Source organism: Diorhabda carinulata, chromosome 1 (assembly GCF_026250575.1).
Source record: "Diorhabda carinulata isolate Delta chromosome 1, icDioCari1.1, whole genome shotgun sequence".
In the NCBI taxonomy this organism is placed as follows: Eukaryota; Metazoa; Arthropoda; class Insecta; order Coleoptera; family Chrysomelidae; genus Diorhabda; species Diorhabda carinulata.
The window spans coordinates 31,139,112-31,167,111 of record NC_079460.1 but is presented as its reverse complement, the minus strand read 5'-3'; the positions used below and the strand labels follow the sequence as shown (position 1 = coordinate 31,167,111).

The window sequence follows — 28,000 nt, the reverse complement described above, 5'->3', positions numbered from 1 at the left end:
TGGAAGTGTTTCGTGCTGTTCTTGAAATTATAAGTTCAATGCTTATTTTAAAAACTTTATTTAAAAGCTACTGAAATAAATAGTTACTAAACTAACTAAAAGACGACTGAATATATCTTGAAGTTTGTGAGCTTGAGGAATGTGGTTTTAACTTTATATCTCTACTAGACGATCCCAAACTCCCAGTATAAAATATCATCAGAGCATCAAATAAAAATAAACCATGTTTATGGAGAGAAATTCAAGAGTAAGGCCAGTACTTCTGAAATTTAAATAACAGAATATTAATATTAACAGAAACCCTGTTGTATCTGAAAAATCTAATTCGTGACTGTCTCGATAGTATCCACTTTACCAGGTCTCTAACGTCAAATCTATTGAGGTCATCTTCAACAAATTAATTTCTCCAACTTCTTTCTTCTTATACAGCTTATCAACTTGCATCCTTCATTTATGAGAAATAGAAAGGGATGGAAAAGTACGATAATCACCAGAGGTCTGATCATAACTAACTAACTGTTTATCTAGCCAAAGGATCCTATTTTCCCCAGAACTGCTGTGACATAAGCCAGTCCTTCACTATGGCCTTCAGTTATTCAAGAATAACAGCACTTCCATCCTTCTGTAAGCAGTCAAGGCTGTTTGCTTAGGCTATACATTATTTCTCGATACACGTGACTGTCAATGATTTTTATAAGCTCAAGGGCATTTGAATACCTCTCATAGTTATCTTTCCTGAACTTAGCAACGCAAATCTCATTTTAATTAAACTATCCGAGCAACATAGTGTGGACTCTAGCTTACAATATCCACATTATTTCCTCTGTCAAGATGTCTATTCAGTCTTGATCGTTTTCCCGTCTACTTATCAATTCTGCTATGAATTTCGGTTGTACTTTTGTACATTTTTTAGTGGGAGATTTCTTGTTTTAACAATGCCGCCGAAGGGTTGTGGTTCATCAAATGGTGCTAATACAACTTATTTAGCCATTTCATTTACCTCTTCGTTGCTCTTATAACCCTCGTCCCCTGGTATCTTAGCCACCATGATCATTACAGCAGTAGTCTTTCTTTTCTTTACGATCCTGGTAAATTCGAATTCAAAGTAACGTTTCAACCAAATTTCGTTGTTAAATAATTGAAATTGTATTTACCATACTTATTGACATCAGGAACATTGAAGTCCAGATACTCAATAAGAATTTGGCCCAATGTTCAATCATCATTTTACATTTAATTTTTTTTTCACAGACTTTGGTGTTAAAACTGGTACCCAATTGTCTACTTACCCATGTGCCTTTGAATTTAATAGTAACGAATCGAAAGAAGGATATTTTCATAGCCCAAACTATCCTGGCTTATATCCAAGGGATACCGAATGTCATTACTTTTTTAATGGTAATATGTCTGAACGTGTGCAATTACATTTTAGCTACTTTGATGTTGAGGGAGTTTTACCGTAAGTACATTTGTAAAATATATAAGAAATTACAATGTTTTTTCTTATTTTCCAAATGCCAAATATTTTTCACATCTACCTATTATAATTATTCCCATGCTGATCTGAACATATATTTTTACAAGTTTATAAGGTTTTTCCCTTCATTAGATGATTTCTTTTGGCAAAATCCACATTTTTGCTTCATTTTAACCTCTATGAAAGTAGTAGTCGAAGACATGGTGGAACAAAATAGTATTGACAATTAAAAAAAAAGTTGCTGTTTTTTGTCAACATATTCATATCAATTTATTTTTTATAGTTGTGAAGCAGTATCCGCCAGCGACTACGTAGAATTTTCAAATTTCTTGACGAGAGATAGGAAATTTTCTAGGTACTGTGGCCAACTAAAAGAATTTGATGTAGAATCAGACAAAAAATTCTTCAGAGTAACTTTTCGATCAAATGATAGGTTGGACGGAACGGGATTCAACGCCACTTATCGTTTTGTTGTCGGAAAAAAAAATCCCGAGAAGAAAACAAATGCCAACACGAATTCAAGTACTTGGAATAAAGGTTTGTATATTTATGAATGAATTAAAGGGTTAGCTGACATAATACATAGATCCCAAATATGCTGCCAATTTATCCCTTAGTATGAATATTACTAAACCAAATCAAATTTAACAACTGATTTCATCTAGTTTTGCTACCGCTTCGTCATTTGGTTTGTGATAATAAGAAAATGTTAGGATAGTCGTGGAACTTACTCGGCTTTACAAATTACAATATCCAGACAATATTTACTAACGATCTGCTTCTCTGCATTTAAAAGCAAAATTGATACAAGAAGAACTGAGTTTCATGACCTGACTCAGTAAATAGTTCATTGAATTGTTTATTGAACATGAATAAATTGATGACCATCCCTTAAAAATCATTCTACATTTTCAAAAATCAAGCTGTTTTCTTTCTTAATTTTTATATTATTCAATTACTACCATACACTTAGAAGCAATCAAAAAAATGAGATACATGTATAAAAAAAGATATGGAGAATTTTAAGAGCACACATTATCTCTATGAGTATATATATAAGGATATATATAAGGAACTATAAGGAACTCAATGAGCTCGCTTTTGAAAGGTAAAGCTGTTCTGAAACGCAGGATTCATGGGACTTGGTCAAGCTTGGAGTCAAGCAAATGCTGACAGGATTCAAACCTCCAGTGGAAATCCCATACTCACTGATTAAGAAACATCTCGAGTTATGAGAAAGAAAAAATCAAGAATCGTGGCTTCAATCATATGGTAACAGACAGAAACCTTCATAGGTGGGATGAACCACTAAGACTGGACAGCGGAAATATTGTTGTTGTAAGCTGATAGTCAGGACGCCAAACGAAAAAGCTGGAAGTAAAATACATTGAAAATTTTTTTGCGGTTTTAGGTCACTTAGTAGGTCTATTTTAAGAATCCGATTGATGCCACTCTGTCACCCTTGAGCATTTTGATAAATTCAAGATGGCGCCCAAAAATGCCTGTGAAAAACGCCAAGACAAATGGGCAGAAGAAGTGAGTTCTAGGATCGTTCAAGCACCACTTTTCAAGATAATGAAGATTTTCCTTTTCAAAAGCTAACTGAGACTATGTCTCAGAACATTTTTCAATCTTGGAATAGTACTAATTTACATAATTTGTATGTTTTGTACGGAGGAGAGTTAAGCAGAAAATCCCTTCTGAATAAGCTCGAAGAATATTATGGAGAACAGATACTTATTTTGTCATCGCCTGGTATTGCCAGTCTAATTTTATTTAGAAAGCAATGTTCTGATTTAGTACCTATTTTGATCTGAAATTCGAGATTCTTATTCATAAAAACATATAAATCGATGTACGACTCGTTATTATTGAAAGTAGACGAACTAAAAACCGTCAAAAAACTTTCGCCGTACTTCACTTCCAGGTTAAGCCAAAAATCCCAGTTTGGCATCCAGACAGTAGAGAATCAGAGGAAGAAACTATGGAATACAGCTTATGCAATTGTCAAGCTCTTATTAATAAAAGAAGAAAAATTCTGAGATTTGACCTAATGGAAGAATATTCCTACAAAGTCAGCGAAACCCAATTCTGGAGAGTCTCCGTAAGCTAACGCGAAGAAAACAAGAGGACTACAATGGGATTACCCAAGCAGTTCGAACCGATAGCCCTTCCTATTCTTTATAATAATCATAATAATAACAGATTGAAAATTTGCTTAATATTTTATTTAGAACAAATAGTACTTTTTACTATCTGCTATAGAATTATTCGGATTAGAATAAAAATATTTATATTATAATTTTGATATTTCACTTATTCCAAAATGTTCTATACCTAGTTGTTTTTTTAGGTGTTTGGTTCTGGATTCTATCAAGCATGTTTTTATCGACTAAGATCACAACATAATCATCTAATATAGTAAAACAGGGAACATTCAAGCAATATTTTTTTCGTAAATTGAACAATTAAATTTCCATTGAATTCACCTGCGAAATATATAAGACTGTAAATATGAATATTTTATGTTATGTTTGTCTGTTCAAATTTGTAAATACCGTAATATAGTATTTCATATAAAACTTTTTTAATGAGTATTTTTTCAATAAATTTTATTGTAATCAAAAGATTGATAGAGGCCTAAATCGTGCTAAAACAACAACAACAACAGAAATTGCCTCACATCAAAATATTAGTCAGTCGTTTGTAGTAATTTTTTGAGTAAAGAAAATCTGTACCCATATTTACAAAGTTTACCTTGTTCATGAACTCTCTCTCTCTCTCTCTCTCTCTCTCTCTCTCTCTCTCTCTCAGCAGATATTTGGAATTTTGTGAAATCTTTATGAAGTACAGTGATGAGAATCCAAATTTTCTTTATTTTGTAGTATTTTCAAACGAGGCTACGTTCTGTTTAATTGACACAGTAAATCAATAAGTTTTCGTTTTGGTAGGAATTCGCAAGTGGAAGATTTATTGGTCCTTATTTCTTTCACGTGAATTAACAGCTTACCAATATTTGGACCTTCTTTGTATGGCAGTGCTGCTAGACCTAATTGCGGATTTTTTAATCTAAATAATAGGAAAACTTGGCCCACTATATGGTTCCAACAAGAAAGTTGTCCATCATATTATGGTTATTGTATTCGAAGGTTTCTGGATAACCAGTTTGAAAGAATGTAGATTACAAGACGTGGATCAATGGAGGAACCTAGGTTATTTGATCTCACTCTCCTGGATGATTTTTTTTGTTGTAACATTAAAAAATACCAAGTTAACCGACCATACAATTTTGAAGACCTGATGGAACGAATTAGACATGAAATGACTCTTATAGCTCATTACTCATACTACATTCTACAAATAATAAAAAACTCTATTATAGGCCAATATAATTCAACAAAATTCTTATGTAAGTAGATAATTTGCACCAATTTAAAAATAGTTGTAGTGACACAGGACCTGAAAATAATCATTCAAAATGAATGTTGAACGAAATGCATAATTTTCACTTACATCCATGTATTATAAAAGAAATAAATTGCATTACTCTTAAATGGAATCCTTTTTCATAAATTTCTCCACTTTTTATTTCATTTCATTTCATTTCATTCATTGTGAAACCTAACAATTTAGTAAATCCTAATTATGACAAATTGAAATACAAAATCAAGAGGCTTATGAATTGTCTCAAATAAAATACAAAATAAATTAGGTCCAATCAGCTTTTTAATATATATTGATAATTTCTCAACATGTTCGAAAAAGTTCTGCCTATTATTATAGTGAAATGAAAATATAGTGAATCCAGCCTGCATCTGTTCTCAAAAATGTGAAGTTCTCAGTCTTGAAAATTCAGTGATTCCGTTTTTGATTAAGAAAAAGAGTTATTCGATAAAATGAGGTCAGACATAACCGATTTATTCAATAGTGCAAAACAAAAGTACAAGCTGTGTTATCAGTATCAACCAAAAGCCAAGGTTGACGCTAAATTTTTGGATGCTTGGAAAGATAGAGTTGGCAAGATAGTGGATAGAGAGGAAAAAATAAAAGCTGCAAAGGAGTGTAACGAAAAATTGACACAAAAGAAAGCTCAAAGTATACTAATATATACTACGGTAATTAAAATATTTACGTCAAATCCCGATCATTTTTGAAACTACTTTTTTAATAGTTTTATTAGATTATAAATATTCGCATGTTCAATGGCTCATCGTAACTTTGTTTAATGTTATTTAGAAATTATCCTCGGTAAAAATATCAGATACTCGATCCACAGTCGCGCCCGATAGTTCTCACAAAACAAATGATGATGGCCTGTCATCGAATAGTTTCCTAGCAGGTGGGAACTGAGATATTTTTTAAAATAAAATATTCATTTTTGCACGTTTTTAATTTTTTCTTTATCGGCAGTAATGACTTTTTTGCAAAATGAACTAGTTTGTGTTATTTTAGTACTGGTTTAAATAATCAAAAATAAAAATATTAATTCGATTTAAATTTAGACGTTCCAAAAACGTCTTCAAACGTGGAACACTGGTCAACAAAGAATGCTTCAAATAAAACCTACAATAAACCAGTACAACCTTCTTGAAGTACGTCTTTGAACGTCGAAAATTCATCGTTTGAAAATGTTTTGGATAAAGTCTACAACACGCCAGCACAAGATTTATGCACTCAAGAAATCTTAAAAGCTCAGTTACAAAGTGCTATTATTACGAAAGATAATGGTTTAGATAATGGTGAGGCTGCAAAAGTGTACCAAACGTGCAGAAAAAATTGAAAGAAAAGAAACAGGACTTAAAGAGATTACAAGGTAATGCAAGTAGACATAAAAAACATAGAGACAAAGGAGCTTCTGCTTTGAAAAATTTATGCGAAAAGCACCCAGAGATTTCAAATGAGTTGAACGTATGTGATAAACCTGGGCGGGGTAGAATAGAGACAAATCAGTCAAAAATACTCAAGGCAATTGTGAAATTAGTGAGTCATGGTGCTTCCACTGATGCAAGAAGGCGAACTGAAATTTTGAGCAGCTGTAAAACACTAGATGATCTGCATAGGGAATTACAAAATATGGATTATTCTATCTCGCGAAGTGCACTTTACTTATGTCTGATTCCACGAAAATCGAATACGATTGAAGGCAGGCGACACATAAACATTGTTCCTGTAAAGCACAAGAAAGCTCAAACAAACTTGCACAAGAGTAACCCCGATCAATATTTCTGTACTGCTAGTATTAGGCAAACTCAAGTTTTGGCATCAATTCTTGGACAAGTCATTTTTCTACCTCAGGATGATAACGCAAGAGTGCCATTGAGAATCACAGCAGCAAATAAACAAGCGCCTATTTTTATGCACTTGCATTATCAGGTAATACGTTTCTTCGGTAAAATTTCAAACTGGTATCAATTTCCCAATTAAATAAATATTGATAGCAAAGAAAGATATTGTATGCAATCAGTTCATTAACGAATTTTTCTAGGTCAAACTTCCAGACCACGATTGGGTGGTAGCTGAAAGGCACAAACTTATACCGTCTGTCTACGCTTTATTAGTTGTTTTGCCTGATATGATGGGCTCTGCAAAAGCTGTAACGTACTCGGGACCGACTTACGTTGCGATTAGAAGCGGAAAGCACTCAAAATCAACTGCTTCTACTCACGCTGTTGATTTTGAAAAATTATTAGAAATTGAGTCTTTCAAGCAAAATATGCTACATGAAAATGGTTTTGTGAAACCAGTTGTTTTTTTCTCTGTTGATGGCGGGCCAGATGAAAAGTACGATTTGGATGCAATATTAATTTTTACCAATGCACCGGGAAGAAGTGCTTTCAATCCAGTAGAAAGAAAAATGGTACCCCTCAGCAGAGAACTGGCAGGCGTTGTACTCGAACATGACCACTTTGAAAATAATTTAGATGCTAAATCATCCACCATCGACAATGACTTGAAGCTAAAAAATTTTGCTTTTGCTGCAAAAGTTTGTGGGGACATTTTAAGTAAATGCGTAGTTAATGGTTATAAAGTGATGGCAGAATATGTAGAACCACAGGAAGATATACCGATCCCTAATTTACCATCACATCAAGTGCGGTATTCAAAGCATGTGAGAGAAAGTCAATATTTTCTTCAGGTAAACGTTGAAATACCACAAGATTTACAAAATTGTAATATGAATTCATGTGCAAATAATCACTTTATAATCATTTTAGATCTCAAAATGCTCTGAGGAAAATTGCTGTAAATCTGCTAGAAGTGGACTGAAACAAGTTTTGGAAGATGGGTTTTTGCCCCCGCCGTACTCACTAAAACAAACTTCGACAAAAGTCGAAGTTCCTCAGCCTGATGTAGATACAAAGATTCACTAGCATGGCGTATGACTATTTTTGCCCAAGCGTGCAAAAAGACTTGTTGGGAAGAGCTTGCAACTCGTGTGGCTTGTATTTCACTACAAAAAAAAATCTCAAAATTCATAAGCAAAGCATATATGGTTCATCTGTGTCGTTATCAGAAAGAGTCAAGCCATTTAAAGTTATTGCAAGACGAGGCAAAGAAATCTTAATAAAGAAAAATGCAGAATCAGAACACGTCGAGTGGGTGGACGAAGAGAACGTTGATATAGAGAATCTGAATATAATCAATTATTATGAACTTGGGAAAAATTCTGTTCCAGAAATTCATAATCTTGAAGAGTGGTTGGAAAATCCTTTTACCGAGGACACGAAATTATTTTTATAATTGTACTGATTAATCTAAAATGAGTGTATAACTTAAGATACGCCCAAGACATGTTTAAAAACCCAAATTCCAAAATTTATTTATTTTTAAGACAAAAAATGTATCAGAGCAAATATAATCTTAGCAGTCATATAATATGACATTAGATTAGTTAGCTTGCAATATTTAAGTTGAATAAACATACATAAGCAAAACATCGTTTTTCAATAGCTTTTTTATGGTCTATGTAACTCGTTTTTCTTTTTCGACAGGTTGTTACGTTATCCTAGACAGACAGACAGGGTAGAGCACGGTTACGGTAGCATTACAGACAGACAGACAGGCAGGGCCGGATTAAGATTTATAAGGCCCGGGGCTAAAATAATGACGGGGCTCCCTTAGGGAATTTGAAAACCCGGAAAAATTCACAAAATAATATCAATACGTTAGATTTGTGGTATCAACACATCAAAAAATACAGAATGATTTCCAAATGATGGGGCCCTCTTGGACCTGGGGCCCGGGGCTATAGCCCCCCCAAGCCCCTAGCTTAATACGGCCCTGCAGACAGGCCATGAAATTTTGAAATTTCCGCGTTACGTAATTTATGGTCAGTCCCAAGAGCATCAGTCAGAATTTTTAATATGCTTCATAAAACAATTTTGTTCATGATTACTTCCCATTTCTTTTCATTTATAAAAGTCGTTCTTCTCGAAATATCTAATATTATCTATTAAATCTTCTTTGTCGATACATTACAATACTCTGTTAAACACTCTGTTAAATACCCTGTTAAACACAAGTTACCAAATTAGTTGCAAGAAACCTTATAAAATTTACCACTAGCCAAATTAGATTCTACCTCAAATTTCATCATCTCAATCATTTCTATGCAGTCCTAAATATCTTCTGCTTTGTTCTGTATTTCCATAGTAACTTTTCTGTGGTAATTATTGGTATGTGGTCTTTCGATATCAATAATATTCCACATTTTTTCATCTATAATTTCTTCTAATACATATAACAACCCTATAAAAACAGAAGAAATTAAAATATATTATTTTTTGGTGTATGTTATAATAAGCTAAATACCTAAAATTAAGTTTCCACTTAATGTATAATACATTAAAAACTTATTCAATCTTTCTATTGTGATATTGGTATTCATTCCTATATGATTTCTGTATCAATGGGCCCACATTTTATTTCTTCCTTCACTCTGAAAATAATAAATACTAAAAAAATGTATCCCTAAAAGAGGTAGATAAAAACTTCAATACATATATACTTACTTTTGTAAATATGAGCTCATCTTGCTCTCCTAAACACCCATTTAAAATAATCATTCTTCAGTTCCATAAATTTGTTAATATTCGTCTCCTTTAATATGCTTCTCATCTCATTCAAATCTTATATTATTTTTTGTGTTCACGTACCTTCTCTGTATATTACAATTCTTAATAATATGCCACGTACAAAGTAATCTTCTGGGCTCTTCTTTCTCACACATAATCTTGGTTCATGCATTGTAGTAGTATCTATCATAAAATTTTCAGCATTGATTGATTTCCTAGTCTAATTTGGAAAACCCTTCTCCTCAATTTATTTTTATGTTCCACATGTGTTCCATTAATTGTCACCTTAACTGACCCTAATTAATAATTAGGTATAAAATAATAAATAAAAAATATTTCTTTAACATTTTACTAATTCCTACTTGCCATTTGAACTAAGTTTAACAATGAACCGAGAAAGGCATTCCCCATTGTCGTTCATATATGAATACTGTCTGCAACTTTTGCATTTCATTTTTGAGGAGTACTGGTATAAATATCCTAAAAGAATGAAAACAAAATCAATCATGTGCAAAAATAATGATGACAAATACTTTCATAATTACTTCGATTATATGTTTTAATAGATTTTCATTTCCATTGGGTAATTTGTTTTCCTTTGACATGCATAATCTACTTCTCTATTTAGTTTGTTCTACACTATTGTTTTGTGATTTCGAATGCATATCAGGATTCATTTTTACCTTTGTTTAGTTAGGTATTGTTGGTAACTACTTTTATTGTAGGTTTTAAATAATAGATTGGGGTGGATTTTTACTCTGTACTTGTTTTAAAGCTCAATCTATGTTCAATGGAAATAAAGAGAAAATACTCAAATATGTCGTCACCTTCAATAATATATGAAATATAGGGTTATTTATACTGGATAACTTGATTCCGTGAATGAATGATTTTTTAATTTTCAAATTGAGGACCAAAAATTCGGTATTATGAAGATTATTAGGAGCTTAGAACATAGACAACTTACAGTATATCAGAACTATTAATGACATTGCCTATTATTTGTTAACTCAAGAAACACTAAATAAATTTATACAAATAATAATTAACTGAGAAACTGCCTCACTGTCATCACTAGAAAAAGAAATGATTATCAGTCTTATAAGATCATCCACAATCCTATCTAACTTGAACTTCATCATCTTCTTTTATGACATGTGTAATACAATTTTGCCAGTAAATGTCACATTTAATAAAGCTTGCATTAGAAGATCTTTTACATCTTTCTGTTTAAAAGTAGTATTTTTGGCTGCCACTTTGTTTTGGACTTGAGTCCAAGTCAATTCTATAGTGTTCAATTCACAATGATATGGTGGCAGCCTAAGTACAATTTTGTCATTTTCTGTGTCATTTCATCAGTAACACATGAATTAAACTTATTTTTATGCTGTTTTATAATATAAGTTCAGATCGAACCATATTCATATAAAAATGTATATTCTTGAATTATAACCATTATTGCTTATATATTTTCAATGAAGATGTTGAAATATTTCTACCCTATGGCTGTGGTAAGATGCATTATTCATTACAATTACAGCACCGAGTGTTTTTTACTTTCAATTATTAGCAATGCATAACAAATCCATATTCAGATCCGGCATGAAGGATTATTAAATGTTTGTCTTATCCAGATGGATTTTTCAAACCTGTACACAATTCTTTAAAAAAAGCAACTCTTTTATCTCAAATAGATGTATCTATCCATGTTTTGGAATTTTTTTGTTTTAGTTTTTTATGCTTTGTATTTATTCTTTTATTAATAAAGAGTAGTACACAGTGGATCCCTTCATTATTCTCAAATTATTATGTCATTTTCTTCTTCTTTTTTAACTAGCATCTAACACATTAAGCTAACTACTTTGGTCATTAAACATTATTCCTTAAGAGTGTGACCTTCAATTAGCCAGGTTTAATCAAAGTAATTAGGTAATTTCTAGTGCTATTTTCGACAATTTGAAACATAATGGCGTTCACCTTCGTCTCTAATACATCATTTGAGTATGTCAAAAGAGCTGTGTATGGAGGGTAGAGGTTTACCCTCCATAGTGCTGTGTAAAGCCACTACGATTTTACCAATCAGGAATCTACAAAATTGCCAATAGTGTTTGTTCAATTACCACTCTAATTAGTCCATCAAACTTTAAATTTCATTATTTTTTTTTTATTAAATGATAATACAATTTATATTAGACCTAAAATAATGATGAAGCGGCACCGAGATTGTCAATAATATCAGTCTCAGTAATAACTACCAATAAACATCTGTATTTCGAATTAACTATGCCTGTCAATTAAAAACACAATGCAGAAATCAATGGTAATAAATACATTTCATAATATATACTTTTCAATAGAGCTATGGTATTGGCAATTTCTATTCTACGGGAACTTTTCTAGAAAGGCGAAATGTTCTCAATACACTTACTCATCTTTCATTTATTTTTATAACTTTCCCTATTTCTACAATAATAAATTAGGCTGTTTCTTAAGTTAAAAGAAATTGAGCTATGAATTTTTCCTCATTCCATTTGATAAAACACCATTATTATTCATAACAATTCATTACATATAGAAGTAATAACAATTATTATTAGATTAACACTATGTTAACAAATTTTGGCACCATCTCTCGATTAGAAGTCCGACCTAGCGACCATAGAGTGGGATAATTTAGCGCCCGTGAAATGAACCCACCCCGCTACCCTCGTTTCCAGATCTGTATGTATGACCGTGACCATCGGTTATATTTCAAACCCCTTCTTTAAAAAAAAAGAAAGATTCTATTAATGATTTTTAGGTAGAATAAGGGAAATTTTTTTATAGGAGGAAGGTTTGTTGGAGTTGGCCCTGATATAGGAGCTGCTCCTCTGCAAGGCTGGAGTTGTGGTGATTGCATTCAGGTTGTGCTTCTAGCTGGAAAGGAGGAAAAACGGACGACCAATGGCCAGAAGAAGACGAAAAGAGGGCTTTAATCAAAGTAATATGGGTTCTTCTCGGTTTAGGGATATATTTTGTTTTTTGAAAATTTAAATAGGAGGCGGAACGGTATAGCTGCGGCTACATTATTCCCTATCGTCGGCAATTTGGCTGGTGAACCGGTTCATCAGGTTACAGGAAAACCGCTGAAAACCAGCAGCACCGACGACACCTCTTTGTCGTTGACCCTTATTTATAAGACTTTTCGGAAACTATGATCAATTAGATCACCTATCAGCTGATTGTGTATGCAAACAAGATTTTATCAGACTTTAAGAACGTTGGTTGTTTTTATAGACCTTAATTCAGTTAAGTAATAAATAGATTTTAGATGTTTTAGTAACTATTATTCAATTTTAAATGTGATATTTCCGCTCAAAACTGAAAACGATGTTCGGAGATTTAAACTTCGTTATGAGTTAAAATCAGCAATCAGCTGATAAGTGATCTATTTGATTCAAGGTCCGAAAAACTTTTAAGTGTCACTTATCATGGTCAAAAGGTTACGTTATTGAATAAGTATTAAATCAAAATCTTGGTAATATATATATATATATATCTATGTAGAATACAAGAGTTTTCTGCTCAACATATGTGACAAATGAAAGAAAAATGCCCGCAGAGAACATTCAATATTCTGAAAAGTATGCTGACGAAAAGTATGAATATAGGCATGTAATTCTGCCTCCAGATTTAGCAAAATTAGTGCCTCGACCACATTTAATGACTGAAACCGAATGGAGAAATTTAGGAGTTCAACAAAGTCCTAATTGGGTTCATTATATGTTACATACTCCAGAGCCACATGTCTTATTGTTTCGACGACCACTAATTACCAATACTTATCGTGAATTTTGAAAAATTGCTATTTATTAATAATTAAATTATTATGTAATTGAAATAATTGATTGATACTTTAAATGTATACTCAATGTATACCTCATTTGACTATTCTCTTTAAATATATTTCCTAGTCCAGTTAAAGTGGTGTATTTCTCTAAGTGACTAATTACAGTTTCAATTATGGTGATAATTAAAAGTTCATATTTCTTTTGATAATATGAATGTTAAGTAAGAACTAACTATATACTAATTTAAATGTGATTTAAAAATGTTTCTTATTGTGTGTGTATCATTTTAAGGATATTTTAGTTATATAAAATATAATATACTGTTAACTTGGTTTCCATAATAATACAAAACCTTTTTGATTCGAACTTAGCCATTTTCTTTGAAGTTCCAGCATTGCAAATACTCAAAGTAATCAATTTTCCATCTGGGAAAATGGACATTACAATGCATAACTGTTTGACTAAATAGTACTAACTTTGAAACTGAAACATTGAGAAATTTGTTGCTCATTGTTGTTATAATATTAAAAAATACATGAATAAAAAAAATCAACATTTCTGGAACTAAGAGAAATTTGAAACAATTAGAAGCAGTTTGATTACGTATATCAAAAAATATTGAAGAGCGGGGGTAAATTCAAGATTTTTGAAGTGATATCAAAGCCAGAATAGAAAAAATAATTTTGTATGAAACTTTGCACAATAAATATCTGTACTCAAATTAATTGAAAATACCAAATATTATGAAAACCATTTTCGAATGATTATTTTAATTAAGTTTTGAAGACACCAATATCATTGGTTTCACAATTTAACAGGAGATGAAATTTTTAATTTAATTTTTTCAAAATATTCAAAAATTTTAAATAAATATTATTGCACTCCAATTTATTTCATCTTTACCAGCTTTTCTCAATAGTTTAAGTTCTAAATTTAAAAACACAATATTCTTGATAATGATATTGTAACTCAAATATATGATTAAACATAATATTAACAGTTAAATCCTAATTTTCTAAAAATAGTTCTTTATACTTTGAGGACAAACATATATATGCAAAATTAGTCTTAGATAAGGAAAAAGGCTTATACCTCAGAGTAAGTTGATAATGAAATTAAAATATACATTCTTCAAGAACTATTTCAATGCTCAAAACATCAACTAGTGATTGAAATGGGATTTTCATTCAAAACTACTAGAGTATTTTCTTCTATCTTCAATTTTTGCATTCATTCTATTATGTTGAAGAAGTAATTGAAATCTCCTATAATTTGATGTTTACTATATCTCTCTACGTATTCAAAGGAATAAACTAAGTTAAAATAATAATTGATATCTAATATCAAGCAATAAAACTTCAATAAACCACAAAGGCAACTTATCTGATGGAATAAATGAGGAGGAAAAGTTTAAATCTTGTTAGTTCGTAGCATCGAAAATATTCAGAAATTACATTGAGGTACCCAAAAAAAAAAACAACTATCATTATAATACAAATTAATGTTAACGCAATAATAGTACTTCATGACATTAATGCGGTTGAAAATTAAAAATAATGACAGAATATAGAAAACTTCTTCTTCTGCAACTTTATTCTTGTCTCTTCAGAGACTTCCATCCAACTTACTTTTTTATTATTCATTTTGTTTGTTTTCGCCGGATAGTTTGTAATTATAACTAAATGAAAATGTGTAGGAATAAAATAACTCACATTTGAAAAAAAAATCTAAATCATAATAGTATCTTTTATATTTTCTGCAAAATTAATATAGGATCAGTAAAAAAATATTTACTTTCATTATGTAGGCCAAAATTCCATTACATCTTCGTGTTACAGCATTGCAATATGTAAAACAAAAAATGTGCTGGCAAACATACTCGTACGCAAGCCATTGAAAGTAAAGAAGATGATTTTGTATGTCATATTATTACAGTAATAATTTACCTTATGACAGGATTTTTTTTTATCAACAAGAATTAGAAATTTACAATGAGAAGAATTAACCAAGGAGGCTCCGATACTGAAAACGAAAAAAGGAAAAGTCGCGAGTCGGTATTCATAAATTTTCTTATATTTGGGTCATTTGTAGCGGTGATAAGAACAAGTAAGTAAATTTTAGTTGACTGAAGCCTTGTGTTTTCAATTCATTTTATAAGATTTCACTACATATGGTGTTCTATAAAACTTTGACTCTTTATGTATAAATGCTTCTTACTGGCTATATTTTATAATGTACTTTTAAAATTCAACTTTCAAGTGCAGTGTTATTGACACATTCTATATTTTATTCACATCTAATTAAAAAATCTTTGTATTAATTGAAAATGATATGTTTGTACTTTCTTTGTTACATTGAAATTACAAGCTGGATTAATTTATTTCATTTTTCAAATAATTAGTTCTGTTATTCTTTCAATTCAATGTTTAAAATTTATTATTTTTGTGTTACCGTTTATCATATTTTTCTTTTCTAGTGCCACTGGTGATCCAACTGTATAAGAATGTGTATCAATAGTTCAATATGTAGCATTATGGACTCTATTGTGATACTTTCATATAATTTACACAATTTTGGTCATATATTAGAATTATTTAAATTTCAATAAAAAGTCACAAAATACATTTTTTTTATTTAATCAAACAGTAAGATATGTTTAGATTCTACAAACTATGCAGTGGAGTAATTAATTTTTTTTTCATGAGACTAGAAATAAAATTAATTTTCACATTTATTCACCAGTTCTTGAACAAGTAAAAAAGTATCGGTGGTCTACTTTATTGCAGGTCTTTATTAACTTGTGAATGTTAGTCACTCAACTCTTTTATACATCCGAGTATCCTGTTAAAAACCAACTCCTCTATTCCTAAAAAGATCCTTTATGATGCAAGTGATTAATACCTCATTTCGAACTTCCAATAAGTCTTTTCGAATTCTTATAACACCAAACTATTCTCTAGGTGAAGTTTAACATGAATTTATGGAAACCTGGTAAAGCCTCAGATTTATCATATCCAGTATGGACATTATATCATCTTGTTATAACAGTTTTTGCAAGTATTCATCAACTTAATTTTGAAGCCAAAAAATATATCAAAAAATTAGGTTTTAAATGAGAATTTTTTCATGCTCTCCTGAGGTTACCACCAAGTCTTAATAATGATAATTTGAGTTTCAGACCTGTTGTAAATGCTGAAAAAACATTCATAAATTACAATTCCTAACTTCAATGCATCTAATTATTGAATTACCTGCTTTTTTAGCATATGTAAAATAGAGATGTTACTCCTACTGTTTTCTACATTATTTGAAATGTTTGTAATGAATTAATTTTGAACAATAGATTTGTTGGTTCTTTTTATTCTTTTCACAGGATAGAACTTGGATGACACCACTTAATGACTAATTTCTAAAAATTACAAAAATTCTGGAGAATTTTGTTGTATTGTTCAATATGAAAGTTGTTTCCCACTTTTTTATTTAGATATTTTTTTTCTCTTTTACCTATACTAAAAGCCATCTTACAACATGGAAATTTGAAGATGAATAGTACTTTAAAGTGTGACATTCAAAAATATTATTCATCAGACCACTCTGTAAATTATGTTTAAACTACCTCAAAATTATTATGTAATTTTCTATGCCTTTGCCAATAAAATGTAACCAAAAATATGGATTATATATTTCTACATATTTATCCACAAATTTGTAATAACTGGAGAAGTCAATGTTCACATTTAGTCAATAAATATAACCCGCAACCGTATTTTTCAAAACTCATTTGAATTATTGGTTTTCAATGGTCGTCGAAACAGTAAGATGTGTGGTTCTGGAGTATGCTTCATATAATGAACCCAATTTGAACTTTGCTGAACCCCTAAATTTCTCCATTCAGTTTCAGTCATCATTTGTGGTCGAGGCACTAATTTTGCTAAATGTGGAGGCAGAATTACATGCCTATACTCATACTTTTCGTCGGTATATCTTTGAGAGTATTTAATGGATTTTGAGGGCAATTTTCTCTCATTATCACATATTTTGAACATTTTAATATTTTTCGCGGAATTTAGAAGTATATTGATATTGATTATCTGTGTATTATAATTATGAAATTTGTTTTCACATCATCAACATAACCTTATGAGAACTTACGATACGTGACAGTTTGTCAGTTGTGGATAGTACAACTGTCACTTTCATTAAACAGCCATATATTTAAGATCAGCATGATAGCAAGTAAACCGTTAACGGACTGATCATAAGTTCGAAGTTATCTCACAAAATAGAACATGAAGTAATACGTTTTACAGCCCAAAAAATTGTAAAGTTCGCCTATTAAATGCTCAGTTCTGTACCCAGGCACCAGAGGCAACAAAGAGACTGATTCGCACGCCAGACTAGAGTCAGCAAAACCTCCAAGGGGCCAGAGCAAATTCTTGGTGGGAATGAGAGAAGCAAAATGGTCCTTCTGCCTCTTATACCAACCAACTGCACCATAAAGCAGGAGCAAAATTCGACTGGTCACTGAACGCGTTCATCTAGGACCACGGTCCTACATGTAAGACTATGTCTAAGACGCCCTCTCTATATCGTAATGCAGCTAGTACATGGAGGAGGAAGAAATTGAAAACCACGTCATCGGAGAGTGCCCAGCACTCACATGTGCGATATTCGAACTATTGGTAAATCCTTACAGATTAGCCTCATGGCGTTAAAAAGGTGGAGACAAAGGCCTATGATGGGAAGTTTCTCCGACCGCCCACTAACCTAACAAGAAAAAATGAACTGCCTTTCAAATTAAATCCATCTACAACCAAATATGTGTAAACATTCTCAAATATTTCTATTACTTGTCATTTTTAGTAGTGATAGCAGTTTTGGGACTTTTTCAGCCATCTCAATTTTGTGAAACCTAGTTCCAATATTCGTTCTACTTACTGTGGTATAAAACATTGATATATTTATATCAATACCATATTAAGATTATATTTCTACTTTGAAACAGTTACTTCATTACCATTACGATTATAATCGATGCAACAGAAATGTTGTCGAATTGTTAGTAGACTAAAGACAGTGGATCAATTCCGAATTATGAGACAATATGGGGAGACGTGGGACAAAAAATTTATTGTGATTGGAATATTGTTGGTTGAAAATATAAATTTAGGTATAAAACAAATCGCAATATTTCTTATAGGGAGGAAAAGACCGATATATTAGTTGGAAAGCAACTAACAATATTTTGTTTTGATGTAAGAAATAGAATAGAAAAAATTGGGACGTGTTTCAAAAAATGCTAAAGTCTAAAGAAAAGTCTTTCTCTCTAGAACCACAATACTATTGAATATATTCGCATGTTCAATTAAATTGATATGTTACTAGAGTAGAACAGTAGAATAAGATGTGTTACACTTCCAGTAAACATTATTGTCTAAAAATGTCCATCAGTCTGGGAAATAAATACTAAATTAATAGCCAATGATTCATTATGTGTAATTATCCCGTTCGATGCATTCTGGTTATTCGAATTGAATAATCCTCTTATTTAATGCTAAATTCATTGCATCATATATCAATATACTGCCATTTCATTGCTTGTTTGAGTAAAAAAAACAAATTTTCTCAATTTATTTGCTTCACTTCCCCCTACATATTTCGATCCATGAACGTTTATTTGGATTTCAGAATCGATTTAATAGTATATTGTGTAGATAGTTGCTGTGTGCTTAAATGTATTCGTTCATTTTTAATTCGTAGAATAAAGACTCAATTAGTAATTCTTTAGAAGTATAGAATATTGGTATGTAATACCAATATTCAACATTTTAATAAATTTTGTTTTATTGTGACTGTGAGAGAGCTATTGTTGTATACAAGTAGATGATTCAAGACTGATGATGAAGAGAATCGAGAGAATCAACATAACAACTCTAAAGAATACAGAGGACTTACATTTTTCTGTATTAAAATAATGAAAGCCACCGCCCACTAGTATAAGCAGTTGGTAAAATGGCAATGAAATTTTGATGGTGCAGACCAATATTTGGAAATTCCAGTGTGTCAATGGTAATTATGTGGTGATTTAAATCTATGTAGTAAGAGACTCACTTGCATAATATATAAATATATACTGTTTATTGACATTAAAATAAATAATGAACACATAAATAACCACAGAAACTTTGAATTATAATTTGTACATGGTGGGACATTTCATTAAATAAAAACTAAATAAATATTAAAAGGCAATCTTCTTATTCATAAACTTATCTAAGCTAACTGTTTCATATAAGAAACGAAACAAAATAATAATGTGAAGTAAAAAAGTTTTTTCATATAACATAAAATTAATATTGTATAAATATGGCATAACAATCAATGTACATTTTCAGTTTCTTTTAGGTCAAGAACTATCGATTAATTCATATATCTTTTCTTAGTCTATTCCTTAAATAACTTTAGTGCAGTCCTGAATCTTTTTAGTGTATTTTCTTTCTGCATATCATCTGATAGGTTGTTATATAGTACAATCCATAAGCACAAATAACTTCTCTGTCCCATGATCCTGCTCATAAAGGGTTAATTTATCTCTGTTTAACTATTGTCTTAAATTGATCTGTAAATAATATATTTGACAGATATTTAATACTTAGTATTCCACATGAGTTTTCCATAGGAACATTATTCCCAAACATTTAATTTCATTTGCTGGTTTTATTGTGAAAGAATTTTGTATTGTTGTTATATCAAATTATGGAAGAGCTGTCCCGAGACTGTCTAATGGCAGGTTTTCTTCTCATTATACATGCTTTATTGGGGCTTACAATAAATAGTGCCAATGCAACTGAAACCTTCTATGTACTTTTTTACATAGAGCTTCAATGTATTTCAACTCATTTAAATAATGCACTATTTCTTTAAGGGTATTTCGTTTTCTGAAACTGAGGGATTATTTCTCTCTTCCTTGCTAATGTCTTTCAATAATACATAATAGAAGTGAATTTTGGTGGACATTAGTATTGGGACAATATATCACTATTTTTAATAAAAATTCTTTATATGTGTAAACAATCTTATAATGTAATAAATCCCATTCATTTTCTAAAGTATTTCATTCATCCTCATTGATAATGCAGCAAGTTGTTACTGAAGTACCTTTTTGACTGCTTGTAATTACCTTCTTATTCCATGTTAGTTTTCCAATAATTTTACACTTGGGACCAATTCTTCTTTGATATTTTATACTTTTCTTGATGTTCCTTTAGCATTGTTTGGTACAATCACCATCGGAATATTTTTCTTTGTTGAACACAATTTCTATCACTATATTGCAAACCCTTGACTAGGCATAATTAAAGGTCATAATGGCATTTTCTTAATATTTTAATCAGGCAGCATCTGCCATTTGGTTATAGTTCATTACTGTGGCACATCATAGGCAACTTTCTGTTCTGTTAAGCTTTAGAACAAAAATGAGAAATTTTATCACATTTACCAGTTTTGGAAATCTACGTTTCAGCTACAGACAAATGCAGTAATAAAAATGTATTAAAACACATTCACTTACCAGTACAAACAGTTCGAAATATTTAAAACTACTAATTCATATATATATATTATATCTTTATAAATAAAATTAATATGGTTGAAAAGAATGAAACTTGGAAAAAAATTTACTTTAGGACAAATTAACTTTAATGCTTATTGATATTACACTTTCTAATGATACATTGTATATGTTGATGAGGATTATAAGGGAGCCGAGTACAAATCTAATCTTGTCTGCAAAGTGGCACTGACATAGCCCAAATAGTATAATGATCCCAGATCATAAAAATATTGGTAATAATAATAAAAACCAAAGTGTAGTTAGAATGTTTTTATTGATTTAATCCATGATCAAGGGGTGTAGTTTATAAGAATTTTCATAAAATAAAAAGAACAATGTCATAAGTAACACTACAGATTCACATCCTTGCAAAGTTGGATTACAAGTGGCACTGAAAAAAAAATCAAATTATACTAATGTAAGAAATAAGCTAAACTATCACACTTTTTTATATTCCTCTAAATAGAATGTTTGTGTAATGCCATGCTAAATGTTATAAATATACTCAAAGAGAAAATAATATTGTAATGAAGCAACAAAGAAACTACAAAAATAATTAATGTTATTAACATTCAGAATTCACCATCATATAAATAAAATGTATAATATAATATAAGTACCTATATCTATTCAGATACAGATAATAAAATATAGTATGTAGCAACATATTTACATATACTCCTATTTTAAAAAGTAGACACATAACATAACTAAAATGAGGTGAAATACATTGAAAAGACAAGGATTTGGTCATACTAAAAGTTACCCACTTGCTCTTAGGACTGCCACAATCGACCCAAATAGAATAAATTTCATTAATACAGGATTGCTGCCACCTTTTTTGCTGTTTTCAGCTTCCGAATCATCTTTGATGTCACCTTTCATTATGAAATTATAATATTTAATTAACTTTATTACTGTAATAATGTGACAGATTGAATTATTTTCTTCTTTTTTACCACGGATTGATTTTAATTTTATTTCATTTATTATAAATTGGCCCACCAATTGGTTTTTTTTTATCTCAAATTATTTGTATTTGATATCATCTCGTTATATTGGATGACTATTATTTAATGGAAATTCTATAGTATATTATTATTTGTTGGCTTATAGAATATTACATTTTCATTCAATTTAGTCAGTTTCCATTAATAGGTCACAAACATTCCATTATTGAATTAATTTGATCTTTCTGTAATGGTTATTACGATTGATCCTTAGTTATATAATGAAGAAAAAATACAGTTATATATCTAACATCACTATATTATAAATTTATAGTTATATTCTACTTGTAGTGGCTGTATGAAAGAAAGACGAGTAGATATAAATAGTTGTGTGATCTAATTATCTAATACTAATTTTTGAATCTGTTTTATTTGTTGAAAAGTTAAATTTTTTGTTAATTCAATTTAGATCAAGATTCGGTGAATTTATAAAAATGCATCTATTTCATATGTTTCTAACGACTCTCTTATAAAAATCAATTATTTAGGTTCCATTGCCAAAATATTAAATTAAAATTATTAATCATTGCCTCTCGCAACCTGAGAGATCATATAAAAAAATTTCCTTCGGGTGAATATAAACTAAACCTTAAAGTTAAATATTTGGATAAGAGTATTTTTCAAATTACTTTAGTGGTTCCTAATTTAAGCAGTAGTAGCTATAATAGTTTATTTCATGATCAACAACTATCATTCAGTATTGTGAAACGAAATATACCTTATAAATGATGAAATTACTAATTAAGCGAGAATCCTATGGGATAATAATGATAAATTATTACTTACAGGCTCATCAACAGTTATGTTGAAAGACCTGCCAAGTCATTGAAATAGTTACAACCGCCTCCCACAGTATAGAAAAATAACTAGTTAAAAGATTGGCGTTATAAATCTGGGTGATGTATGATAGACCTATAATTGGTTAATTTGAATAATCGTGAGATTTTATTTTAAAACAAATTTACAGACGTGAACCACTAATAATTTTCACTAAGCACAAGTAAATGCATGAAACAGTAACTATTTAAGTATATGGTGAGTTAGTGCTCAGCAAATCCAGTTTTCCTACAAAAAATTCAATGTGTAGATTTATCTATCCCCTTATTCCATAGAACCATAATTCTGATCAGAATTAGAACAATTTTTATAGCAGCATATGAACAATTTTCTATTGACAAGTACATTAAGTGTATCATATTCTACTGCGACAATTTAGAGATTATTTTGCTCCTCCTCACTGATATCTCGCAATAATACATCAAGTGGATTTTGGATGTTTTAGAATTGAGACAATATATTTAAGCATTTGTATCATGAAGATATAATTAAAAAAATTAATAGCTATGTTGAATCATGGCCTTAAGTAAATATTTGTTCCTTTAATAGAGGGTTACAAATTTGTCTGAATTTTTTAACAATGAATGCTTTACTGACATTATCTAGGAATAGTATTGGTATTTGCTAAATCCAAGGCTTTGGTTGGTGAATATGACTCATTGTTGCCCATAATCAATTTATTATAAACAGTTTTCTTTGTAGCTCGAATGTGTTTGTTTATTTAATGAATTGTTTCAAGTACATAAATATTAATGCAACCAGTTGATGATACTGTGATGATTTTCAGTGAACAATCAGTATCAACTATAAAGTTTCACCATTTTATGATAGTGATAATACAGCAAATTACTACAGAGATATCAATTCTTTTTTTATTTTTTTGAACTGTTATATTTTCAATTACATTCTGTATTCTCTAATGTCATCAACAAGTGTAAACTCCCTTTGATAATCTTCCAGATTATTGAAATACATATTTACATAGTTTCCTTGTTGAACACATTTTTCTAATCAAAATGTAATGAATGGTCATTATGACACTGTCGTTGAACTGTAAAATATAAGAGAGCAATTTTTATAATATTTTGTAAATACTTGTTCTTATCCACCAATTAAAATTTCTTAGCTTCTTTTGTACTCTCTTCAGTTAGATTGTCTATTTTCCTACATAACTAACTTTATTGTCATTCTGAGCAAAATAACTATGGAAAATATCGACTTTAGATGATATTCAGAGACTTTCTTATTAGCACCAATAGATCTTCTAAACCAGACACAAGTGTGAATGACTCACTGAAACCACCCATTTCAACTCATATATTATCTTATTATGTAAATATAATAATTCAATATCATGGGGAAAAAACTAAAACTTATTTTTTTTTAATTAATTTCATTGCACTCTCAAGCTATGCCCTGGCAAAGAGGGAGCACAAATATAATCTGCTGTACAAGAGGGGTAGTTAGGGCCCTACTCTTTATGTTAAATATATAATTGACCCACTGTTTCCACATGATCCACTCCTGCTTTTATATGTTTGATAAATAAAAAAATTCATATTTAGTGATTTTTTATTCAAACTTTATTCACTGTGATATTACATGATAAAGTTGTGTATATTATATAAAAATGTTCACAATACAAAACACACAATGTAATCAGCAACACTACTGATTCATATCCTTGCAAAGTTGGATTACCAGTGGCACTAAAAAAGAAATAAATTATACAATTTCATAATAATGCAAAAGTACTCCTTCAATGTTAAGAAGAATTAAGAGAAATAAACTTGAAAAGCACTCTAAATTTACACAGTATTTTTTATGCCTCAAAAATTAATGTTCAAGTAATAGCAAGCTAATTCAATCATTCTTAATTATACAAATGTATAATGCTGAAAAGTAATATGCTTTATAGCATAGATCTAGATCTGTTTAGATGGTGAGATTTTAATTTCAATAGAAAATAAAGTACAGTAAGTAATAATTGTTATACAAAAATTGTAATTTCAAAAGATAATATAACTGAAATGGTGCAAAATGAATTGAGAAACAACGTTTTAAACTTTTTAAAATTCACTCACTTGCTCTTAGAACTGCCACAATTGATCCGAATAGAATAAACTTCATTAATACTGGATTTTTTTCCCCTTTATTGTTGTTTTTAGCTTCAGAACCTTGTTCAGAACCTTCTTTGGTATCACCTTTCATCATGAACGCCTTAAGTGTTCTGGTTGAATGAAATTTATTACTGTAATAATATGACAATAGTAATGTGACAAATTAATTTTTTTTCTACTTCTGATATGACAATAATAATATGACAAATGAAATTATTTTCTTCTTCTTTATCTTAGACTCCTTGATTTCTATTATGAATCTTGAACAAATAGTTTTTGTTATAGTTAAGTAATATATATTCCAAAAATGTTATTATTTCAAAATACAATTAATAATAGTATTTCTTTATTGTCACAATGTATGCCCAGAATTCACAAAAAAATGAGAATAGTTAGATTTTTTCTGTTTTATAGTGTAAATCTATTTTTTGCATATAATCATTAATTTTATATTATACAGAATATCCACATCTAAGATCTGGTGTTTTGTTAATAAGAGAGTCTATTAGTGGTATACAATATTTTCTTTTTGCTAATTCTGACGCTGAAGGATTTTATTTAGATCCAAAAATTGTTTACTTTCATCAAACTAACCCATCCTAATGTTCCAGACAAGCATAGTCATATGATTTTTAATTTTTCCTAGTATTGGTAACAAAATTTGACCAGTTATAATGCAGCAAGTTAGAATACCATTAACATTGCTTGTTACTTCTCTAAGAATGTTCATTATATAATTCTGTTTCAACCTCCTTCTTATGAAATAATATAAACTCGTAATTTGCATTTACAACAAATCATAACTGTTTCTTCATAATTGAAATAATATGTTTACAGCCTTTTTGATAAGAACAACTAGTACAAAGTTTTAAAGTAGTATCTTTACCATTTTTATGGAATTGACAAAAGCTGGAAATAATAATAATACCTTATTTAATGTTTCTGATGCTTTTGTAAAGATGAAACGTTAAATATCTTTTCTAAACAAAGACTAACACTGTTGCTATATATAATATTTTCTATAGCAATTATCTTTTTGTTAAATATTTGGGCATAAATGTTAAAAATCTTGTTTTATTTTCAGGAAGAAACGCTTGACGAAACTGAAAATTAAGATAATTCTGCATATGACACCATTATCTTTTATCAATGGATTGAAAAAATAAATTTACAATAATGAAAATTGAGTTATACTTTAAAAACCATGTGTATCGAATATATCCAGAGCTCTATCTTGGAAAAGCACATATTAACAATATACTAATTTGAAAAGAAAAGGACTTTAAGTGAAAATGTCAGGAATTAATATATTTATCTATCAGGAAATTCTGATTCTGAAGCCAAATACCACACTGCTGGTATTTGGTTAGGATTTCAAGCAAGAGGAACAAAAGATAGTCCCTACTTGACTAAAGGCACTTCTCAAAGATTTTTTATGCTACATATGGGCCACAGGATTAATTGGGAAGAAATTGATCTGCATCATTTTAAGCTACAAGAGTGTAATATTTAATAATATGAATAGAGAAATTGTTATTTTAGATATCTTTCAATAGTTCTTTTCTAAGGCTTCATAATAACAAGAGTCCTATCAATGGACACCTGAAAACGCTAGGCTTAGCAGAGAATACAACATGCATATTCTGTTGTGCAGAGGATGAAACCTCTATCCACATTCTCTTAAAGCGTGAGACACTACGAAAATCCAGAGCAATATACCTGGGAGCATATGAAATAGAAGACGATGATCACTGGCAGGTACAGCCATCCCACATTTTGGACTTTTTCAAGAGGAGTGAAATTAATAGATCAGCTGTAAACATTGGTATCCCCAGTATAGTAACCCAGCAAGAAAGAGGGACACAATAGATCCTTTGGGTCACAGTATATATGGTACCCCAATATACACACTGTATTATGTAGTAGTACATTTCTATACTGTTCCAAGATAGTAGTTTTGAGTTTCACAAGCAGCAATAAAAAAATAGTTTTAGGTTCAAATTAAAAGATTTTATGTAATGACATATAAATTTTTATTTTATTTTATCATATTTTATATTGTACATCTTTTTATGTACTTGACTTGTATATTTATTTATATACTTCATTGTTACTTGCTTAGTCTATAAAATTGTAATTTTTTTATGGCAATAAAGCATTTTCTTTCTCACACTACATTTTATGGAGAACCCATGTAAACCACCCAAGGCAACCTCATTAATGTGGTGATCTGATGTCTAATGTACTGGTATATTCATAACTACTGAGTACATAGATGTCAGTAGAAAAATTATTAGGAAATAAAACAAGAAGTAGGTTTCTCTTATTTTTTATTTTGAAATTTTTAAAGATTGAAAGAAAATAAATAAAAGTACAAGATTTGAAAGAAGGTAAAATGTACTTTTTAACATTGTCCCAACCTTAATAGCACAAATAAAATGTAATTATTATACCTAATAGCAAGTTTTATGGAAAAAACAGTTGTGAATGTTAAATAAAAATACATATATGCCATGCGAAATTAACAAACTAATATAAATATCAATGCGAATCTTCAGTTATAATGTACATTTGCAAGAGGTTGATATTTAAGTGAAATAAAATATAAAACATTTCTGATTAGCCATCACACATGCTATATAACAGACAATAATGCAAAATAATCACAAAAAAGTGGAAAAATTCAGACATGTGCCTCTAAATATGCTTTGTAGTGAGTATTCAAAGACTAAGGTCAATAGGTTATAACATATAGTTAGTAAGGATCATTCAAACAAAATTTTGAAAGTTTTCTGTGTAACAAGTGAATTATGAACAATAAGTCAATTGTTTTGAGTTCTTCTGGTACTAATGGAGAAATAGCATTTTTTTCATTGCATATGCTTCAGATAATCTATAAAAAAGTATCCATATCTGTATCTGTATCTAAGCTTCTATTATGGGTATTGCTTCAAGTTATACCCGTTAAACTTTTATGCACACACTACAATCTCAAAAAAATATAATTACATTTATTTATTTCGACTCACTATCATTTAC

At 30.1% G+C, this 28,000-nt stretch overlaps 3 protein-coding genes and 6 long non-coding RNA genes across 14 annotated transcripts in view; 4 read left to right on the top strand and 5 right to left on the bottom strand.

Annotated features, from left to right (window-relative positions):
• Positions 1-4,059, top strand: part of LOC130899053 (suppressor of lurcher protein 1) — a 253,451-nt gene extending 249,392 nt beyond the window's left edge. For both annotated transcript variants that reach the window (XM_057808763.1, XM_057808774.1), the window contains 3 exons: positions 1,252-1,459; positions 1,761-2,014; positions 3,831-4,059. In XM_057808763.1, coding sequence (XP_057664746.1) covers positions 1,252-1,459; positions 1,761-2,014; positions 3,831-3,886 — 518 coding nt within the window. In that variant the 3' untranslated portion in view covers positions 3,887-4,059. The remainder of the gene's footprint in view (positions 1-1,251; positions 1,460-1,760; positions 2,015-3,830) is intronic.
• LOC130899063 (uncharacterized) lies at positions 43-11,362 on the bottom strand. 5 transcript variants are annotated; one of them, XR_009059966.1, is made up of 5 exons: positions 9,915-11,362; positions 9,490-9,848; positions 9,290-9,416; positions 9,060-9,226; positions 43-262 (listed from the first exon to the last, which is right to left on the bottom strand). It is a non-coding gene; the product is annotated as an uncharacterized LOC130899063 (long non-coding RNA). The 5 variants fall into 5 exon arrangements; XR_009059962.1 differs by having other exon boundaries at positions 43-9,226; positions 9,915-10,032; positions 10,619-11,354; XR_009059964.1 differs by having other exon boundaries at positions 43-9,226; positions 9,490-10,032; positions 10,098-11,362.
• A 1,638-nt stretch (positions 11,363-13,000) lies between these two features.
• On the top strand, positions 13,001-13,515 carry LOC130899052 (cyclin-dependent kinases regulatory subunit-like). The gene has a single exon (XM_057808747.1). The coding sequence runs from the start codon at positions 13,144-13,146 to the stop codon at positions 13,387-13,389; it is 246 nt and encodes an 81-aa protein (XP_057664730.1). The 5' UTR covers positions 13,001-13,143; the 3' UTR covers positions 13,390-13,515.
• A 1,797-nt stretch (positions 13,516-15,312) lies between these two features.
• On the top strand, positions 15,313-16,004 carry LOC130899045 (uncharacterized). Its single transcript, XR_009059959.1, has 2 exons — positions 15,313-15,488; positions 15,859-16,004. It is a non-coding gene; the product is annotated as an uncharacterized LOC130899045 (long non-coding RNA).
• Positions 15,995-18,408, bottom strand: LOC130899051 (uncharacterized). Its single transcript, XR_009059960.1, has 3 exons — positions 18,321-18,408; positions 16,634-16,791; positions 15,995-16,574 (listed from the first exon to the last, which is right to left on the bottom strand). It is a non-coding gene; the product is annotated as an uncharacterized LOC130899051 (long non-coding RNA).
• Positions 17,050-17,560, bottom strand: LOC130899041 (cyclin-dependent kinases regulatory subunit-like). Its single transcript, XM_057808714.1, has one exon. The coding sequence runs from the start codon at positions 17,426-17,428 to the stop codon at positions 17,153-17,155; it is 276 nt and encodes a 91-aa protein (XP_057664697.1). The 5' UTR covers positions 17,429-17,560; the 3' UTR covers positions 17,050-17,152.
• A 666-nt stretch (positions 18,409-19,074) lies between the features above and the next one.
• On the top strand, positions 19,075-27,131 carry LOC130899036 (uncharacterized). Its single transcript, XR_009059957.1, has 2 exons — positions 19,075-19,451; positions 26,046-27,131. It is a non-coding gene; the product is annotated as an uncharacterized LOC130899036 (long non-coding RNA).
• Positions 21,250-21,872, bottom strand: LOC130899022 (uncharacterized). The gene is made up of 2 exons (XR_009059955.1): positions 21,765-21,872; positions 21,250-21,385 (listed from the first exon to the last, which is right to left on the bottom strand). It is a non-coding gene; the product is annotated as an uncharacterized LOC130899022 (long non-coding RNA).
• On the bottom strand, positions 24,400-25,146 carry LOC130899029 (uncharacterized). The gene is made up of 2 exons (XR_009059956.1): positions 24,926-25,146; positions 24,400-24,550 (listed from the first exon to the last, which is right to left on the bottom strand). It is a non-coding gene; the product is annotated as an uncharacterized LOC130899029 (long non-coding RNA).
• Positions 27,132-28,000: the final 869 nt, after the last annotated feature.

Bases quoted from the DNA above. Each gene is read 5' to 3' on its own strand.
- LOC130899052 (XM_057808747.1), top strand. From the start codon at position 13,144: ATGCCCGCAGAGAACATTCAATATTCTGAAAAGTATGCTGACGAAAAG.
- LOC130899041 (XM_057808714.1), bottom strand. From the start codon at position 17,428: ATGTTCAAAATATGTGATAATGAGAGAAAATTGCCCTCAAAATCCATT.